We start from the raw sequence: 21,115 nt of genomic DNA, 5'->3' as shown, positions 1-21,115 counted from the left end.
CTCCCCTCCTCTCCCATCGATGGAGGAACGGGTCCTTCACCATACCACCATCCTCCACCGAATCGGCTCAGCGATGGAGCAGATGATGGAGAGGATGGACCGATGGGAGAGGAGTGGCCTCCCTACCGCATCCCCAGCACCAACTCCTCCTCCACCATCTACCCCTCCACCGACGTCCGGACCCGGAGCCCTACGCCTGGCTCTCCCCAGGGAGTACGATGGAGCGGCGGCGGGGTGCCAGGGGTTCCTGCTACAGTTGGATTTGTACCTGGCTACCGTTCATCCAGCTCCCTCCGGAGAGGAGAGCGTAAGCGTCCTCGTCTCCTGCTTAACGGGACGTGCCCTGGAGTGGGCCAACGCAGTGTGGTATGGCCCAGACTCGGCAAGGGATCACTACCCTGAGTTCACCCACCGGTTCCGGGCCGTGTTCGACCACCCAGCAGAAGGCCGGGCGGCGGGTGAACGGCTGTTCCACCTGCGTCAGGAGACGAGGAGCGCACAGGACTTTGCTCTGGAGTTCCGGACCTTGGCTGCTGGAGCGGGGTGGAACGACAGGGCCCTGATGGACCACTATCGGTGTAGCCTCCGGGAGGACGTCCGCCGTGAGCTAGCCTGTCGGGACACTACCCTGTCGCTAGACGAACTAATCGACATGTCCATTCGTCTTGACAATCTGCTGGCTGCGCGCGGGCGTCCAGACGGGGCCCTGTTGGTTCCACCTCCAGGTCCTCCAGCTCCCATTCCTATGGAGCTAGGGGGGGCCGCGTCCAGGGGAACCGGAGGAGGAGGCTCCCCTTGTATCCAGTGTGGTCGGAGAGGACACACTACCGACAGGTGCTGGGGGAGCTCCTCTGGGAATCGGGATGGCAGGCGGAGCACTCCTCGTCCATCTCAGGTGAGTAAGCACCAACCTCACCCAGAGCTCCCTGTTGGTCACATGTTCGTTTTAGTAACTTTCCCCTTGTTTTCTCCCTCTTTCCAGCATAAGGCGCTAGTCGATTCAGGCGCAGCTGGAAACTTTATGGATCGTGGGCTCGCATTAAGGCTAGGGATTCCCCTGGTGTCATTGGACCAACCTTTCCCCGTGCACTCCTTAGATAGCAGACCATTAGGGTCAGGACTGGTCAGGGAGGCCAAGGTGCCACTGGACATGGTAACGCAGGGGGATCATGGGGAACGGATTAGTCTCTTCCTCATTGATTCTCCTGCGTTTCCGGTGGTGCTGGGGATTCCCTGGCTGGCCAATCACAATCCCAATATTTCGTGGAGACAGGGGGCTCTCAGAGGGTGGTCAGAGGAGTGCTCAGGCAGGTGTAAGGGAGTTTCCATCGGTGCGACGACGGTGGAGAGTCCAGACCAGGTTTCCACTGTGCGCATTCCCTCAGAATATGCCGATTTGGCTATCGCCTTCTGTAAAAAGAGGGCGACCCGATTACCACCTCATCGACGAGGGGATTGCGTGATAAATCTCCAGGTAAACGCTGCACTTCCCAGGAGTCACGTGTACCCATTGTCACAGGAGGAGACGTTGGCTATGGAAACATATGTCACGGAATCTCTGAGACAGGGGTATATTCGGCCCTCCATGTCACCCGTCTCCTCGAGTTTCTTTTTTGTGAAGAAAAAGGATGGAGGGTTGCGTCCGTGCATTGATTATCGAGGTCTAAATTCCATCACAGTAGGGTTCAGTTACCCACTACCTCTCATCGCTACGGCGGTGGAATCATTTCACGGCGCGCGTTTTTTCACGAAACTGGACCTCGGGAGCGCGTACAATCTGGTGCGTATCCGGGGAGGAGACGAGTGGAAAACCGCATTTAGTACCACATCGGGCCACTATGAGTACCTCGTCATGCCGTACGGGTTAAAGAATGCTCCAGCCGTCTTTCAATCCTTTGTTGACGAGATTCTCAGGGACCTGCACGGACAGGGGGTGGTGGTGTATATTGACGACATCTTGATTTATTCCGCCACCCGCGCCGCGCATGTCTCCCTGGTGCGCAAGGTGCTTGAGCGACTGCTGGAGAATGACCTGTACGTCAAGGCTGAGAAATGTGAGTTTTTCAAACGAGCCGTTTCCTTCCTGGGGTATCGCATTTCCACCTCGGGGGTGGTGATGGAGGATGACCGCGTTAAAGCCGTGCGTAATTGGCCGACTCCGACCACGGTAAAGGAGGTGCAGCGGTTTTTAGGGTTTGCCAATTACTACCGGAGGTTTATCCGGGGCTTTGGTCAAGTTGCTGCTCCCATTACCTCACTGCTGAAGGGGGGTCCGGCGCGCTTGCGCTGGTCAGCAGAGGCGAACAGAGCGTTCAGTCGCCTGAAGGAGCTGTTTACCGTCGCTCCAGTGCTGGCTCATCCGGATCCCTCTTTGGCATTCATAGTGGAGGTGGACGCGTCCGAGACTGGGGTGGGGGCCGTGCTATCACAGCGCTCGGGCACGCCACCCAAACTCCGCCCGTGCGCTTTCTTCTCTAGGAAGCTAGGGCCGGCGGAGCAGAACTATGATGTGGGGGACAGGGGTTGTTAGCTGTGGTCAAGGCTCGGAAGGTGTGGAGACATTGGCTTGAGGGGGCAAAGCACCCTTTCCTCATCTGGACTGACCACCATAACCTCGAGTACATCCGGGCAGCTAGGAGACTGAATCTGCGTCAGGCCAGGTGGGCCATGTTCTTTACCCGTTTCCGGTTCACCATCTCTTATCGGCCAGGTTCACTGAACACGAAGGCCGACGCACTGTCCCGCCTATATGACACCGAGGAGAGGGCCATCGATCCGGCTCCCATTCTTCCGGCGTCGTGTTTGGTAGCTCCGGTGGTATGGGAGTTGGACGCGGAGATCGAGCGGGCGTTAAGGTCGGAACCTGCACCATCGCAGTGTCCGACAGGTGTTCAGTACGTACCGCTTGGTCTCCGTGATCGATTGATTCGATGGGCCCATAATCTCCCCTCTTCGGGTCACCCTGGGATCGAGAGGACAGTGCGGAACCTGAGGGGGAAGTACTGGTGGCCCACCTTGGGTAAGGACGTGCGGTTTTATGTTTCCTCCTGCTCGGTGTGCGCTTAGAGCAAGGCTCCTCGACACCTGCCTAGAGGGAAATTACACCCCCTTCCCGTTCCACAGCGGCCGTGGTCACACTTATCAGTGGACTTCCTCACTGACCTTCCCGTATCACAGGGGAACACCACTATCCTGGTCGTTGTGGATCGGTTCTCGAAGTCCTGTCGTCTCATCCCGTTGCCCGGGTCTCCCTACGGCTCTGCAGACTGCGGAGGCCCTGTTTACCCATGTCTTCCGGCACTATGGGGTGCCCGAGGACATCGTTTCTGATCGGGGTCCCCAGTTCACGTCCAGAGTTTGGAGGGCGTTCATGGAACGTTTGGGGGTCTCGGTCAGCCTGACCTCGGGTTTCCACCCCGAGAGTAATGGGCAGGTGGAGAGGGTGAACCAAGAGGTGGGTAGGTTTCTAAGGACGTATTGCCAGGACCGGCCCAGAGAATGGGCGAGATACGTGCCATGGGCAGAAATAGCCCAGAATTCTCTACGGCACTCATCAACCAACATGTCACCGTTCTAGTGCGTGTCGGGCTACCAGCCGGTCCTGGCTCCATGGCACCAGAGCCAGACCGAGGCTCCTGCGGTGGAGGATTGGGTGCAGCGCTCGAAGGACACCTGGAGAGCCGTCAAAGACGCACTTACAAAGGCGAGTGGACGGCAGAAGAAGAGCGCTGACCAGCACCGCAGTGAGACCCCTGTGTTTGCACCAGGGGATCGAGTCTGGCTCTCGGCTAGAAACCTGCCCCTCCGCTTGCCCTGCCGGAAGCTGGGCCCGCAGTGTGTAGGGCCGTTTAAAGTCCTGAGGAGGATAAACGAGGTGTGTTACCGGTTACAACTTCCATCTTACTACCGTATTAACCCCTCGTTTCATGTGTCTCTCCTCAGGCCGGTGGTGGCTGGTCCCATGCAGGAAGGTGAGGTGCCGGAGGTTCCTCCCCCCCCGCTGGACATTGGGGGGTCCCCGGCGTATAAAATACGCGCCATTCTGGACTCCAGACTTCGGGGGCGGGGCCTACAGTACCTCGTCGACTGGGAGGGGTACGGCGCGGAGGAGAGGTGCTGGGTACCCAGGAGGGACATTTTGGATCCTCCACTACTGAGGGAGTTCCACCGCCTTCATGGGGATCGCCCTGCGCCTCGTCCTCCGGGTCGCCCTCGAGGTCGGTGGCGGCGCGCTGCGGGAGCCGCGCGTCAGGAGGGGGGTACTGTCACGAATCCCACCGAAGGTGGCTCCCCTGCCTGCTCGGGCGGCGCTCGGCGGTCGTCGTCACCGACCTACTAGCCGCCGCTGATCCTTTTTTCCTTTTCGTTTGGTTTGTCTTATTGGTTGCACCTGTTCCTCATTTGTCTTTTGATTTTGGTTATTTAAGCCTGGTTAGCCCGCCCAGTGTTGTGCGGGATTATTTAGCGTCAGGTTGTGTTTTGTATTTGGATGTGGTGGCGATCTACTACTGTTCTATTTTCATGCATGCTGTGCACCTGTTGTTTGGGCACTTTGCATTTTTCACGCCCGTTGTGTTGGCGTCGATCGTGTTGTGTTTTTATTGAATAAACACACAGTTCCTTACCTCTGCTCTCTGCGCCTGACTCCTACCACCACTCCTAGCAACGACTGACAGTCAGCTTGGTTTTGTGCCAGCATTAACTCTGTCAGCTTAGTTTTGTGCCAGCATTAACCCTGTCAGCTAGGTTTTGTGCCAGCATTAACTCTGTCAGCTTGGTTTTGTGCCAGCATTAACTCTGTCAGCTAGGTTTTGTGCCAGCATTAACTCTGTCAGCTAGGTTTTGTGCCAGCATTAACTCTGTCACCTTGGTTTTGTGCCACCATTAACTATGTCAGCTAGGTTTTGTGCCAGCATTAACTCTGTCACCTTGGTTTTGTGCCACCATTAACTATGTCAGCTTGGTTTTGTGCCAGCATTACCTCTGTCAGCTAGGTTTTCCTGCCCAGGTTATTTGGTCATGGAAAACTCCTGGCCCTAGCCATTATAGATTGGATGTATATAGTGCTTTACCAGATGCTCTACTACAAATGCATTGGTACTGCTATTTGGTATGGACATTCCACATGTGACTGAAATGGTCATTGAGAGTTGTTTCTTTCCCCTGGTCCAGTTATCATGCAGTGACGGGAGCCCGGTTGCTTCAAGTGGTCTATATTAATATGTGGTTCATATCTGGTCTAGTTCTCATTCAGTGACTCTGACATGCTGTGTGTCTCTGGTCCAGTTACAGTACAATGACTCTGACATGCTGTGTGTCTCTGGTCTAGTTACAGTACAATGACTCTGATATGCTGTGTGTCTCTGGTCCAGTTACAGTACAATGACTCTGACATGCTGTGTGTCTCTGGTCTAGTTACAGTACAATGACTCTGATATGCTGTGTGTCTCTGGTCCAGTTACAGTACAATGACTCTGACATGCTGTGTGTCTCTGGTCCAGTTCCAGTACAATGACTCTGATATGCTGTGTGTCTCTGGTCTAGTTACAGTACAATGACTCTGACATGCTGTGTGTCTCTGGTCCAGTTACAGTACAATGACTCTGACATGCTGTGTGTCTCTGGTCCAGTTCCAGTACAATGACTCTGATATGCTGTGTGTCTCTGGTCCAGTTCCAGTACAACGACTCTGATATGCTGTGTGTCTCTGGTCTAGTTACAGTACAATGACTCTGATATGCTGTGTGTCTCTGGTCCAGTTCCAGTACAATGACTCTGACATGCTGTGTGTCTCTGGTCTAGTTACAGTACAATGACTCTGATATGCTGTGTGTCTCTGGTCCAGTTACAGTACAATGACTCTGACATGCTGTGTGTCTCTGGTCCAGTTCCAGTACAATGACTCTGATATGCTGTGTGTCTCTGGTCCAGTTCCAGTACAATGACTCTGACATGCTGTGTGTCTCTGGTCCAGTTCCAGTACAATGACTCTGATATGCTGTGTGTCTCTGGTCCAGTTCCAGTACAATGACTCTGATATGCTGTGTGTCTCTGGTCCAGTTACGGTACAATGACTCTGATATGCTGTGTGTCTCTGGTCCAGTTACAGTACAATGACTCTGATATGCTGTGTGTCTCTGGACCAGTTACAGTACAATGACTCTGATATGCTGTGTGTCTCTGGTCCAGTTACAGTACAATGACTCTGATATGCTGTGTGTCTCTGGTCCAGTTACAGTACAGTGACTCTGATATGCTGTGTGTCTCTGGTCCAGTTACAGTACAGTGACTCTGATGGGAACCCGGTCCACGTGGTCCAGCTGACCTTCCTGAAACTGCTGAGTGCCACGGCCAGACAGACCTTCACCTACTCCTGCCAGAACTCTGCCGGCTGGTTTGACAGCACTACCCGCAGCCACCAACACGCCATACGCTTCCGGGGCAGCAACGACGAGGAGATGAGCCAGGCCAAGAACCCCTTCATCCAGGCAACACACGACGGCTGCCAGGTAGGTGCCATGCAGAGACAAAGGAAAATGAATGAATGACTGAATTACTGTAATTGGTGCTAATGTTTTGACCAATGCTGATGTTATGACAAATGCTAATGTTTTTTGACCAATGGTAATTTTTTGACCAATGCTAATGTTTTGACAAATGCTAATGTTTTGATCAATGCTAATGTTTTGACCAATATTTTGTCAGCTGCTGTTTGATTCGATAAGGCCATGCAGCTGATCACAATCAGTTCATCATATGATATCTGAGTATGGTATAGATAGGATTGGAGTTGGAATGAAATCTAGCAAGTTAGCAGGCACAGTGTATCCTCAACTCTGCTGTCTTTTTCTTTGTCTCTGCTGTAGTTCCGTAAGGGACAGGAGCGGACAGTCCTGGAGATCGACTCCCCCAGAGCAGAGCTGCTGCCAGTCATAGACGTGGCCCCCTCAGACTTTGGAAGCAACAACCAAAAATTTGGCTTCCACGTGGGACCAGTATGTTACAACGGTTAACTAACGTTGTCTCAACCAACCAAGGAATGACCGGAACTGACCTGCACAACAACTTACCAATGAAAGAAACTGGACTTCACTGTTGTTTCCACACACAATATTTATTATTATATGTCCGTATATGTGGTAGGTTTGTGGCATATGTTATAAGACTCTCAAACAGCCAATGGGACGTGAGGTTTCATTGTTTCCGTGACAATAACAACCAATGGTGAGTAGAGGAGCAAAGGCAAGAAGGAACAAAGCACATTTATCAAAGGGAATTCATCCAATTAGATATATTTAATTTGTAGTGTTTTTTTCTTTATCGGCATTCTTTTCTTCGCTCACCTTTTGAGTGTGCTGTAATTAGATTCACTAGAAGTAGTCTCTTGTTCCACTTGACAACAACCAATTTAAAAAGACAGGCAGATCCCTCCCATGTTGAGGCATGGGGTTAGCCTGTCATCTGTGGTATGGGTCAGTTGAGTGGCACTGTCTTTGCCAGGCCTGGGATGCAGATGAGATGAGTTGCTACCTGAGGGATTATGATGAGAGTGGAGTGGAATTAGCAGGAGACACTAGCATACTCATTAGCATGCCTGGATTGCAGTAGGATAATATCATATTGCAGTATAAGGACATCAGTTCTTGTTAACTGGTGGTGTACCGCAGTATCGACGGTTGTAGGATCTTCATTTGAGCCAGTTTGCTACAGCAGGAAAATAATCCTGCAGCAACAGGAAATGTGAATTATTATGTGGATTATAATGAATGGACATTTTTGTTGGGGTTGATACATTTTTCATAAGGGAAAATCAAGTCTGAAATTTCTAAGTAAAAATTACAAATACACTACAAGTTTTACATTTCAAATGAAAGATCCTACATCAGTAGCATGTCAATTCCATACTAGTCTATTTCATCTGTCAACGTTCCCTGTGTTAGTTAGAAGGTTGAACATACTGTATGATAGAAATGATATCTTTGCTCAGTGCTTTCCCTTCAACTGCAGATCACTCACTGAATGACCTTGAGAAGAGCACACAATACCATGTTACTAGTAGTCTGTTGAGCCCAATGGTTACTTGAATGGAGAAGGTTGCTTTCCTTATTGGACTGGTTTACTCTGCACGCTGTTGATAATATGACTTTCCGGCCTTCCATGTTTTCATTTCCTATTTGTGTCAGTTTGGCGTCCATTTTATTACGGAAAACAAGCATTCTGTATTCCAGGCCTTAATGGTTGAGCTGGAGCTGTTTTAGCCCGAGAATGAGTTTCAGAGCATGTTGTTCTTAAAAAGGATATTAACAGTGTTTTCTCCAGTCCTCCATTTGTCTGTTACATCAAGGAGCATTTCACATGTCGTTGTTTTCAAGCATCTTTTAAAAAGTACTATTATTATCCACTGTCCTGTTCTCCACCTCAGTCATGTATTTGTTTATTTGTTTTATGTGTTTTCATTTTTATGATGTATTTTGTTATGATGTGTGGTGCTAAAGAAAATGTTTTTGTTTTATGTCAACTACATTTGTGTTGTTGTGTGTCTTGAGGGAGAAAGGGTGCAAGTTATTTGTGCTGCAAAAGCTGTGCATGATGGGTAAGGAATGCTCTCTGAGCCAGGGAGTATCATATCGTACTGTAGGACTGGACACTACAGTACACACACTCCAACATGCTGTATGGTATGCAGGTTACAGTACCAGAGGTAGGTTAGGGGTAAGTTCCACGTTTTCGCTTTAAGCGTTAAAACTCCCAAGACAGCCGCTGTTACAACATAGTGCCTTTACATCTCTACAACATCTCTCCAACATAACCTGCAGGCTGGTCTCCCAGCCTGAATACATAAACAGTACAGGCAGATTACCAGCTTACTCCTCCTCACACTGTCTTTTAGTATTTAAACAATTCAGTACAGTAAAATTCCCGCCCCGTCCTTCCACACCCTGTGTATAGTATCTGTCCAACTCATTTATATACTGTACAGTTATTCTAAGGATTTGAGTATGATTAATAATCTGTTGCCTGAATGAAAACGTGTTTGTGAAAAGCGAATAAAAAAAACTATTTTAAAAAGACTAGGCTGTATCTGGGAGAGGGACACACAGAGAGAGAGAGAGAGAGAGAGAGAGAGAGAGAGTAGGGGAGAGAGAGAGAGAGAGAGAGAGAGAGAGAGAGAGAGAGTAGGGGAGAGAGAGAGAGAGAGAGAGAGTTGTTTGTATCGGCCTCTCACCACTCAGTGTAATAGACAAACAAGTCTCTTCATTACCGCCTAGTTCTGCAACATTCACTCAATGAGCCCGCAATCAACATCCCACCACAGCAGATGTAATCAACTCTGATTGGATTCCCAGTTCATTTATTTCAATTAGCTGGTGTTTCATTCCTCCAGAAACAGAGGAGAAACGCTAGCCAGGGAGGGAGGGAGGGAAGGAGGAGAGCGGTAATGAACTGGATAAGGAACACAGCCATTGAATTTTGCCCAGAACTGTTGTGTGTGTGTGTGTGTGTGTGTGTGTGTGTGTGTGTGTGTGTGTGTGTGTGTGTGTGGTGTGTGTGTGTGTGTGTGTGTGTGTGTGTGTGTGTGTGTGTGTGTGTGTGTGTGTGTGTGTGTGTGTGTGTGTGTGTGTGTGTGTGTGTGTGAGAGGGCAGAAAGGAGGATACACAGAACAGACACTGCCATATTGTTGGCTCTTGCTATGACACTGTCTGGTTGGCTGGTTATGTGACAAAAACACACTGTCAAATCTTCCTCTTGCTGGCTCTCCTCTCTCACTTTTATTCAGACATAATACTTGCTCTCTCTCTCTCTCTCTCTCTCTCTCTCTCTCTTTCTCTCACACACACACACACACACACACACACACACACACACACACACACACACACACACACACACACACACACACACACACACACACACACACACACACACACACACACACACGTTCGATCACATAACCAAAGAGCAAGTCCACCAGTCCCCTACGGAGACTAGTCCTCAAGGTTAACGTCAATGCAGAATAAAGGTTACAGTACATTTCTCTCCTTTCTGCTCTCTTCAACTCAATTGGATTTTAACCACAGTGTAAGCTCCTGGCTGGGAAAGGTCAGGCCTAGCTGCTTCCTCAGAATAATGATCAAGCAAAGTACATCATGACCATCGATAGGCTAATATACATTTTAGCACACACTATGCTGTAGGATCTGGGTAGAATGAATCTCTATGCTGTAGGATCTGGGTAGAATGAATCACTATGCTGTTGAATCTGGGTAGAATGAATCACTATGCTGTAGGATCTGGGTAGAATGAATCACTATGCTGTTGAATCTGGGTAGAATGAATCACTATGCTGTTGAATCTGGGTAGAATGAATCACTATGCTGTAGGATCTGGGTAGAATGAATCACTATGCTGTAGGATCTGGGTAGAATGAATCACTATGCTGTAGGATCTGGGTAGAATGAATCACTATGCTGTTGAATCTGAGTAGAATGAATCACTATGCTGTTGAATCTGAGTAGAATGAATCACTATGCTGTAGGATCTGGGTAGAATGAATCACTATGCTGTTGAATCTGAGTAGAATGAATCACTATGCTGTTGAATCTGGTGCTGCCGTTGGGTCTTTGTATCTCTGAGGTCCTCTATTCTCCCCAACCCATTGTCCATGTTGCTTTGTTGAGCAGAGAAGATAGTAAGATAGTATCTCCTGTACTGTATCTCTTTATCTCCTGTATCTGTGTAGGACTATTTCTGTCTGATACCCTCTGATCTCTGGGCTCTCTTTGCTGTCCTGTGATCTGTACGTGCGATACTGACCTATATCTACATATAGATCTGATGTGCTGTGATCTTTAGGCTTTGTATTAATCTGGATCTGTTCTATACTGTAAATCAGCCCAGCTCCGGGCCTGTGGAAGAGAGTTTAGTGAAGGGTTGATGAGCCATGTTTAGCCTCCTGTATTTAGATCCTGGAGTAGACTAATTCTCCAGTCCCTATAGCACACAGAGAATTTGTTTCAGTGCTACAGTAACAACATATTCTTTCATTCATCTCTTTCATTCTCTTTCCATCTCTCTTTCTCTCCATCTCTCACTAGTCTCAGAACTCTGTAGCTGGAGCTCGACTTCTCTTTCTCCCTCACTCCCTTTAACCATCTTTCTTTCTCCTGCTCTTTCCTCTCTCTCTCTCTCCTCTCTTTCCCAGCCCCCAGGTTTCCTCTCCTATGCGTCTCAGTGACGTTGATTGTAACTGGGCTGAACATGTCACCAAGTCAGTGTGAGAGATGAACATATTAAACAGGCGTTTAGATTCATGAGAGAGTGAACACAGAGATATCTACATCTCCTGTAGACTCCTGGCTGTAACAGCTCTACCGATGCCACTACATCTTTCTGTTGTGTCACAATCCATAACTGTAAACATTATTTAGCCACATCAGCGTTGTGTGAATATATGGATTTATTGGTTTCTTGTGAAAGCACTACGTTTTGCGATACATATTTACTTATGTATGACTCTTCCTGTATATTTATATGCAAGCGGTATGTCTATATCTAGAGGACTGTTGATATCTCCAGGAGTGATAATTATAAATGTTGTCTTTATCTGATGTGGTCTAGTACAGTCTTTTTGCTAGCTAAGGCCGTCTACTTTAAGTGCTGCCTGTCTTCCCAGTGTCCTACTTGGTGTGTGAACTGCTGACTGCTCATAACTTGCAGCTGATTGTTGACACATCGACCAGGATTAAGGGGCAGGGCAATTTGTGATTGTTGTTGTTTTGGTAATCAGTGGCTGTATTGGAGGGGGAGTGGTTTCTCCTCTCCTAGGCAATTAGCAATTAGTGTTAGTCCTTCAGTCTCCCCTGTTTTCTCAGTGGCAGCTGTAAACGGCGGTCGTGTCAGTGGCGGTCTCGTCGTCAAAACTAAGACGGTTCTGCCGAGTTGTTCTGTGGAGTTATTTAAGGAAGGAACGAGAGGAAGGCTCCACAACAATCTCTGACTTGAATATCTTACCTAGTTATTTCCATATGATCTCATTTGGCAACTATGTGTGTGTTTGTATACCTGTCCTCTCCCTGTAGGATTTTTATTTTATTTTTATTTTTATATAGGCTTTACAGACACTCACCACCCCTTGGCTGCAACCCTTCTAATATAGTGAAACCCTTCTAAGTTAGTGTACCCTGTGCGCACAACCCATGTGGAATTCCTGGTCTCCAGCAGCGTTTGGAACTGCCAATCTGCGGCCAAGAACACCGAGTTCATCTCAGCCTATACTGCCCTTCAGTCGGTAGACTTTTTGGCCCTGATGGAGAGACATGGATCATCCCAGAGAACACTGCTACTCCACCTGCTCTCTCTTAATCTGAGTACGTGTTTTCTCATAGTCTGAGAGCATCTGGTCATCACGGGGGGTGGCACAGGGCTACTCATTTCTCCTAAGTGGAGATTTTCTCTTTTCTCCCTCACTCCCTGTCCACCTACTCATTTGAATTCCATGTTGTCACTGTGTCTGCACCACGTACTCTCACTACTGGTGTCCCCTAGGGCTCGGTTCTAGGCCCTCTCTTCTTCTCTCTGTACCATTAGCTCTGTCATATCCTCACATGGACTCTCCTATTATTGCTATGCGGATGACACTCGACTACCTTTCTCCTTCCCCCCCTTCTGACACCCAGGTGGCGACACCCATCTCTGCGTGCCTGGCAGATATCTCAACTTGGATGTCGGCCCAACACCTCAAGCTCAACCTCGACAAGATGGAGCTGCTCTTCCTCCCGGGGAAGGCCTGCCTGCTCCAAGACCTCTCCATCATGGTTGACAACTCCATGGTGTTCCCCTCCCAGAGTGCAAAGAACCTTGGCGTGACCCTGGACAAGACCCTGTCATTTTCTGCAAACATCAAAGCAGTGACTCGCAGGTTAATGCTCTACAACATCCGTAGAGTATGACCCTACCTCACACAGGAAGCGGCGCAGGTCCTAATCCAGGCACTTGTCCTCTCTCTTCTGGACTACTGCAACTCGCTGTTGGTTGATCTCCCCGCGTGTGCCATTTAACCCCTGCAACTTATCCAGAACGCTGCAGCCCGCCTGGTGTTCAACCTTCCCAAGCTCTCCCATGTCACCCCACTCCTCCACACACTCCACTGGTTTCGCATCCACTACAAGAACATGGTGCTTACCTACAGAGCAGCAAGAGGAACTTTCCCTCGTTATCTTCAGGCTTTGCTCAAACCCTACACCCCACCCCATAACTCCGTTCTGCCACCTCTGGTCTCTTGCCCCCCCCCCTTTGTGAACTAACACTCGCACTTGACTTTTTCCCTCGTTACTAGCACTGACTTGGCTGATAGCTACTTAGAGGAAAAATGTACTTACTATAAGATAATGTGGTTGTCCCACCTAGTTATCTTAAGATGAATGCAATAACTGTCAGTCGCTCTGGATAAGAGTCTGTTAAAATGTAAATGTAGGTATCCAACACGTATGTGTGCATGTGAGAATGTGAGTGAGTGAACAAACGTGCACTCAGCGTTTCTCCTCCTGTTGACACCCTTCCGCAGCTTCTTTGTCTTCGGAAGAGGGGAGATTATTTCCGCAGATTCTCTTTTCCCATCAAAAGTGGTTATCGACAAAGCTAACATTAGTAAAGAATTGAAGGGAAGGTGGGAGGAGAGGGAGGGAAATATAATTATTCCCTAGGCGGAGGTGTCTGTAGAGCGGTGAGTAGCGGGGAGAGAGAGGCCTGGGTCCTGTGGCTGTCTGAAAGAGTGTCAGATGATTATCTGGGAGACAGAAGAGAGACCAGACACAGCCGTGGATCCCTCCACTATCCCCCCCCAACCCCCTCCCGCCCTTTGTCCTCCTTGCTGCATCACTCCTTCCACCGCCCCCCTCATGCCCCTCTGTTTCAGCTCTCACCGCCCGTCTCCACTGTGTCATTCTCACTTAGTTTAGTCCTCAGTGCGTAGGACAGCGTCAGTCGTCCCAGCAGCGCTTCGCTCCCTCCACGCACAGCCGAGGTAATCAGCAGACTCATATTATTACTAACCAGGGAGAGTGATGGGAGAATCACTCAGGCCAATTTCAGTGTGGACACAGCCTGTTCATAAAGGAGAAACATATTAATGCACTGTAATGAACAAACCACACTCGTATCAGGAGCTGGAACAAATTGTCAGAATCGGTCACGGGGGATTTATGTGTGAGAGTGTGTGTGTGTGTTAGAGAGACTCCATTGTCCATGAAGGACTCCACTGTTCAATAAATATGATTTGCACATAAATCATTGGCGGCAGGGACGGAGAGAAGGGAGAGAAGGGCAGATTGAATGTTATAATGATGAGTGTATAGTGGGGTCGTAGTCCACTTGAGTGTTGAGTCAGGGGAAGTAATCCTTTCCATTCGGCTCCTACAGTATATGAGGCTGCATGACTCCTTTCCTCTGTGGAACAGAATGTAGTAGGATCCTCCTTTCTACCTCTCTCTCTCTCCTCTGCCCCCTCTCTTCATTCTTCACCCTTCTCTTTCCATCATCCCTCTCTCTCCCCCTCTCCTTCCCTCCTCTCCACCTTACCCTCCTCTACCCACCTGTCTCTCTCCCTCTCTCCTTCCCCTCCTTCTCTCCCAACTCTCTCTCAGGATGATCAATGAACCCTGTCCTGTAGTATTGGCTGCTCTGCAAACGCTGACATGGTTGTTATTCTGTCAGAATCCAACATGGCAGCATTTCATGAACGCCCTGGACACATTTCATAAATCTTAGCTGGCCTCGCTGCTGACTAGATGTGAACTGCAGAGGAAGCAGAACCATTGTGTGAGCAGAACAGGACTGTCTTTCTCTCTGTCTGACTGCTGTGAGCCTCACCTACGCTGAGTACAAAATGTCACCCTATTCCCTTTAAAGTGCACTACCTTTGATGAGAGCCCTGGTCAAAAATAGTACGCTAAATAGGGAATAGGGTGCTATTTGGGACGCAACCCTAGCCTCCTGTCAGTGGGTATGGAGCTGGGTTAAAAGATACTAACCTGTTGAGAGCCTGGCTGGTGTTTTACTGCTATAGATGAAATGCATAGCTAGAGATAGCAGGGAGATGAAGGTAATAATGAATGCTGTCAGTCAGACAGCACTGGGCTGTTTGTCATTTGAACAGTACAGTAAGTGCCGCAGTGGTTTAATCAAAATGTTTATTCTGATAAATAGAAAAACTCCAGTGTCCTGTATGTATTGTATATCTGGTTTGTTTGTGTACTAGATAGGGTTTACTCTGTGGTTGTAAGTGTAGGCCTGCGCTTGTGAATTGATGTGCTCATTTGTTTCCCTCAGCTGCTTTTCAATAATTCAGCTCCAACCTAAGAAATAGAGCGGTATAGTTTATCTGAATCTGCTGTAGGAATATACTCTGCACCACTAACTCCCGTCGTATTACCCAGACCCATGTTTCACATACACTACATGTATGTACATAGTAGCAGTAAAGACATTATACACAGACACACTATACATACACATATTCTAAAAAAATATATACATACATATGAAGAGGTAGTGTACACACACACACACACACACACTGTCAGAAACAGTGGTCCATTAATCCCACAGGGACGTCAGACACCCTCTACTCCCATGTGTCTGTTCCTTCAACAGATGAAAGTGCTGTGAAGATGTTCATGTGGAATCGCTGATGGCTGTGCTAGCTGAATAAACTACAGCCTGGGTCTGGCCTACTGGGGTGTTGAGTAAGTACTTGGCTGAAGGGTGTGTTGGGTGTGTTTTCTGGTTGTCGTCCGTAGTGTTTGAACTGCTTGGTGAGATGCTGGAGAGTTAATGAGAAACTGGGGATTTCAGGTGCTGGCTGGCCCTGTGAGAGAGGAGAGGTGAGGATAGGAGAGGAGAAGTGAGGAGACGTGAGGAGAGAAGTGAGGAGAGGAGAGGAGAGGAGGGGTGACTGACAGGTCTCATGAATAGTGATGCTCAACAGCTGCTCATTAACCGCGAGACTGCCAGCTAGCAGACTGAAGGAGCACACAGACACACACACCTGTCCATGTCCCTTCATCTCTGTCCCCTGTGCCTGCTCCACATCCCAGGTAGAACCTGTGTTCCCCCCCCCCCCCCCCCCCAACCAGGGCAGCCCCCTCGCTGAATATGGAACAGCCTATTATGCCAGCTGTAAATTCTTAATAAAACTCTCATTGCAATAGGTAAGGGTATGCCTGGAAACCATTCCACATTCCCCTGCTAAGAATACCAAGTTAGTGAGCTGGCTGCTAGGGGACCATGCCTTCAGAGAGCAGTGTCTCTTCTCTGGTTAACAGACTCTGATGGAATGCACCTTTTGTTTGTAGTCGATGGAGAAGCAGAGGCATCCACCATGTAATTAAAGGCCCATGTGATCTCTAATAAAGCGTGCTGTCTGTCCCTCTCCCACCCAGGGGAGAGCAGAACCAGGGACAGGCATACCTTCATTACTACACAGCGTTCTCTGCCTTGACGTCTGCCTTCTACAAACAAACACTCACAAACACACATACTCATGACCATTAACAGATACAGTATGTGCAACACACACTGTGAATCACCAGATCTCCATATCTCACATTTTCTCCAATCGTACACACATACACACACACACACACACACACACACACACACACACAGAGACACACACACACACACACACACACACACACACACACACACACACACACACACACACACACACACACACACACATACATATGCACTCACATGTGAACACACACTGTGAAAGAGAGAGAGAGAAAGTGGCTCTCCTGCAATGAGGCTGGGATTGATTCTAGTCACACAGAGCTGGGGCGAGATGAGCAGTCACTCTGAATAGGCCCGGCAGTCAAATAATACAGATACGAACATCAGAGGAATAATTGAAGAAAGTGTTTTATATGTAAAAGACAGAGAGGGATGAAGTGGAATTGAATCCCAGAGGAAATGTGGAGGGAGGTGTGTCCCAGGAGACAGACTCACAAAGGCTCCGGTATGTTTGAAGAAAATAGAGGATAATTAAAGTGGTCACTGCCTTCCACAGGCCAGGACAACACTCAATCTCTCTCTTTTTCTCTATCTACCTTTCTCTCTCTTTCTATTTTCTATCTTTCCCCCTCTCTCCCCATATCTTTTCCTATTTCCCATATCTCTCCTTCTGTTTCTCAATCTCTCTCTCTCTGTCTCCTTCTATGTCTGTCTCTCTCTCCCCTCTTACTCTCCCACACATCCTCTACACACACACAGCTAGTCCTAGCTCCAATGTCAACCCAGACCTCGATCTCCCTCGTCACACACAGGATTTCACTCAGTCGTTCTACCACTTGCCTCCTGATACGGCCCAATAAGTGAATAGTAGCACTTCTCCTGATCCCATCTGTCTCTGTGGCAACCGGTTTTGAAATGGGACTTGAACCCGCAGGCACTCCATTGAGTAAACAATGGAAAAAAGTTTTCTGACTGAATCTCCCTCTTTCGCTCTCTCTCTCTTCCTCCCTCTCTCTCTCTCGTTCTTTCTCTCTCGCTGCATTCTATCAAGCGTGTCGGCATGACAACAACAGGTCTCCATGGCGACGGTGTGCCCAGGCAATTCCTGTGCTGCTGGTCTGGTTATGTACCAGTGCTCCAGGCCTCCCCCAGATCCTCTGCCTGGTGGGTTAGCCGCTCCAAATCAATAACTCACTCATGGCCAGGATCATTCATACATCACTCCTGTATGGCTCTGCTTTTTAAAGAACCCAACCCATATAACCCATATTGCAAACAACCATTAGTGTAAATGCATGATTGTTAAATCCCGAAGACATTTCAAACATAGAAAAGAAATTGCAATTTGAGTGTGGAGAAAACCCATTTGCAATCCCAATGGTAAACATTTCCTACTCTTTCACAGACCATCATTTAACTGAAACCCAATCCTCAACAAAAAACATTATCCCTGACTAATCCATATGACTAAATCAATGCCTTACAAAACCAATAATCATTACAAAATTCCTCCATGTGGTCCATTTAAACTCTTCAGATTCCCCAGCCTTCCTTTCTCATTACCATAGCATGGCCATTACTCTCCCCCGTGCCCTGTGTGGCCGACGCAGCCTGACAGGAGAGCACAAATAAATCCCATGTTCCTCTCTGTCCTTGTGCTCTGCTCTGCTCATTCGCCATAGATGATTTCTCCTTCGTCTTCCTCTCTCGCTCTCTCTCTCTCTCTTCCCCTCTCTCGTCCCCCTGTCTCTCTTCGTCCCAGTGTATTGATTGGTCTCTGAGTGTACGGAGCAGGAAGATAAGATAAATACTGAGTCAGTGGCCATGAACAGCTCTCTCAGTCACCCTGACATGATGGGAAGGATAATCATCTGCCAGCCATGAGAAAGAGCCCATAGCAATTGGAGCAATGAATGTTGAATGGGGAGGAGTTGGCTGAAGTACAAACAGATCTGCAACCAGTCTAAAGCCCCCGACCTACATATTGCATATTTTCTTCAACGTGACTATTATTTCTGAATTAAGCCAGTCTTATCCTGTCTCTAACCCATTATGTTTGGTGTCTACACATCCTTGTATACTGTGATCATGTGCTTAAACAAGTGCTGTACTGTGTGCCCTCAGTTGGAGAATCACAAGCCACAATGTACTGTAGCACGTCAACATTCACACCATACAGAATACAAATGCACACACAAACACACATTTGCCTGCCAATCCACATTCACAGGCACACATGCATGGCCACCATCACTCAACAAACAGTTGAGCACACACACTGGGGCTAAATGAGGGCTGCTGGTATCTCTTGCGGCGTTAGGAGCACTGGCGCGGGTCTTCCTCTCCGATTCTGAAAGCCGTATCTGTATCAGGAACAGCAAACTGAAAAAGCAATTTGCTTTGTCACACAGAGACATGCCTGACTACACTGAATAATTGCACTGCAGCTCTGGAAAGAACAGTTCTCCTTTTATCTAATGAAGGCCTTAAGGGGAGGGAGTTGTGTGTGTGTGTGTGTGTGTGTGTGTGCGTGTGTGTGCGTGTGTGTGTGTGCGTGTGTGTGTGTGTGTGTGTGTGTGTGTGTGTGTGTGTGTGTGTGTGTGTGTGTGTGTGTGTGTGTGTGTGTGTGTGTGTGTGTGTGTGTGTTCGTGTGTGCGTGCATGCGTTGGTGCAAGTTTGTATGTGTACCAGCGTGGGCCTGCATTTACAGCGACGGCAGGTAGCCTAGCGGTTAGCATGTTGGACCAGTAATAAAGGGAAAAGGGGATACCTAGTCAGTTGCACAACTGAATGCATGCAACCGAAATGTGTCTTCCACATTTAACCCAACCCCTCCCTCTGAATCAGAGAGGTGCGGGGGCTGCCTTAATCAGCATCCATGTGATTGGCAACTGGGGAGCAGTTGTTGTTGGGGGTTAAATTCCTTGCTCAAGGGTTGCCGAAAGGTTGCTGGTTCGAATCCCCGAGCCGACAAGGGGAAAAATCTGTCCACGTGCCCTTGATCAAGGTCCTTAACTCTAATTGCTCCAGGGTCGACTTTGATAATGGCTGACCCTGGCCCTGACCCCACTCTCTGTCTCACGGGGAGTTGGGATATGCAAAAAACACATTTCCATTTCATGTGTATAATTCACACTTTTACATGTGTGAAATAGGACAAATATAAGCACTCACCTAATTATGATTGTGTGTGTGTGTGTGTGTGTGTGTGTGTGTGTGTGTGTGTGTGTGTGTGTGTGTGTGTGTGTGTGTGTGTGTGTGTGTGTGTGTGTGTGTGTGTGTGTGTGTGTGTGTGTGTGTGTGTGTGTGTGTGTGTGTGTGTGTGTGTAGGATAAGGGTTAAGTAGCAAGTCCATATTGTGTGTGGGTGTGTGTGTGTGTGTGTGTGTGTGTGTGTGTGTGTGTGTGTGTGTGTGTGTGTGTGTGAACATAATCAAGAGAGAAGTGTGTAAAGGCAGACAAGGAAGCTAGTGAAGCGGATCCATTGTATCTGTTCCAATCACGATAATGTCCCTTGCTGCTCCCTCTCCTCTCCACATGGTTGCATTGCAATATATTGATTAATCAAATCTGCATGTAGCCTCTGGGCCAGGGCTGTCCAGTCGCAGGTTTGGAGAAGGGCCCTGATTCAATAATGCAACAGTAGGCTGAAGAATAAAAGCCCTGGTGCATGGCCTCAGACAGTAACTGCTGAGAAGTGCTGAGTCCACACTCCACACTCTGTGGTCTAGCTGCTCCCTGTGTGGAGGCAGCCAGCCAGGCAGACAGGCAGGCAGCCAAGCAGGCTCTGGAGCACCTGCAGACTGGGACAACACTTCAGAGGCCAGGGCAGAGATAGGAGACCCACAGAGGGCACACACCCACGAGGGGCTGCAGGGAGAGGTTAAAGACACTGTAAGACTCTGGGTCACTCTCAGTTGTGTGGCCAGTGTTCCTCTCCTGGGACATTTTGTTACTGTAATCACCAGCGTTTTAGCTCCAGGGCTGGAGACGAGGGACATTTTGTTACTGTAATCACCAGCATTTTAGCTCCAGGGCTGGAGACGAGGGACATTTTGTTACTGTAAACACCAGCATTTTAGCTCCAGGGCTGGAGAGGAGGGACATTTTGTTATTGTAGTGACCAGCATTTTACCTCCAGGGCTGGAGAGGAGGGACATTTTGTTACTGTAATCACCAGCATTTTACCTCCAGGGCTGGAGAGGAGGGACATTTTGTTACTGTAATCACCAACGTTTTAGCTCTAGGGCTGGAAAGGAGGGACATTTTGTTACTGTAATCACCAGCATTTTAGCTCCAGGGCTGGAGACGAGGGACATTTTGTTACTGTAATCACCAGCGTTTTAGCTCTAGGGCTGGAGAGGAGGGACGTTTTGTTACTGTAATCAGCAGCATTTTAGCTCCAGGGCTGGAAAGGAGAGACATTTTGTTACTGTAATCACCAGCATTTTAGCTCCAGGGCTGGAGAGGAGGGACATTTTGTTACTGTAATCAGCAGTATTTTAACTCCAGGGCTGAAGAGGAGGGACATTTTGTTACTGTAATCAGCAGTATTTTAACTCCAGGGCTGAAGAGGAGGGACATTTTGTTACTGTAATCA

At 48.5% G+C, this 21,115-nt stretch overlaps 1 protein-coding gene across 2 annotated transcripts in view; it reads left to right on the top strand.

Moving 5' to 3' along the window:
- LOC106601277 (uncharacterized) overlaps positions 1-9,069 on the top strand; it is an 83,439-nt gene extending 74,370 nt beyond the window's left edge. For both annotated transcript variants that reach the window (XM_045715123.2, XM_045715122.2), the window contains 2 exons: positions 6,276-6,509; positions 6,867-9,069. In XM_045715123.2, coding sequence (XP_045571079.2) covers positions 6,276-6,509; positions 6,867-7,013 — 381 coding nt within the window. In that variant the 3' untranslated portion in view covers positions 7,014-9,069. The remainder of the gene's footprint in view (positions 1-6,275; positions 6,510-6,866) is intronic.
- Positions 9,070-21,115: the final 12,046 nt, after the last annotated feature.

This window comes from Salmo salar, chromosome 03 (assembly GCF_965601325.2).
Source record: "Salmo salar chromosome 03, fSalSal1, whole genome shotgun sequence".
NCBI classification, from domain to species: Eukaryota; Metazoa; Chordata; class Actinopteri; order Salmoniformes; family Salmonidae; genus Salmo; species Salmo salar.
This window is presented reverse-complemented; position numbering and strand designations above follow the sequence as displayed.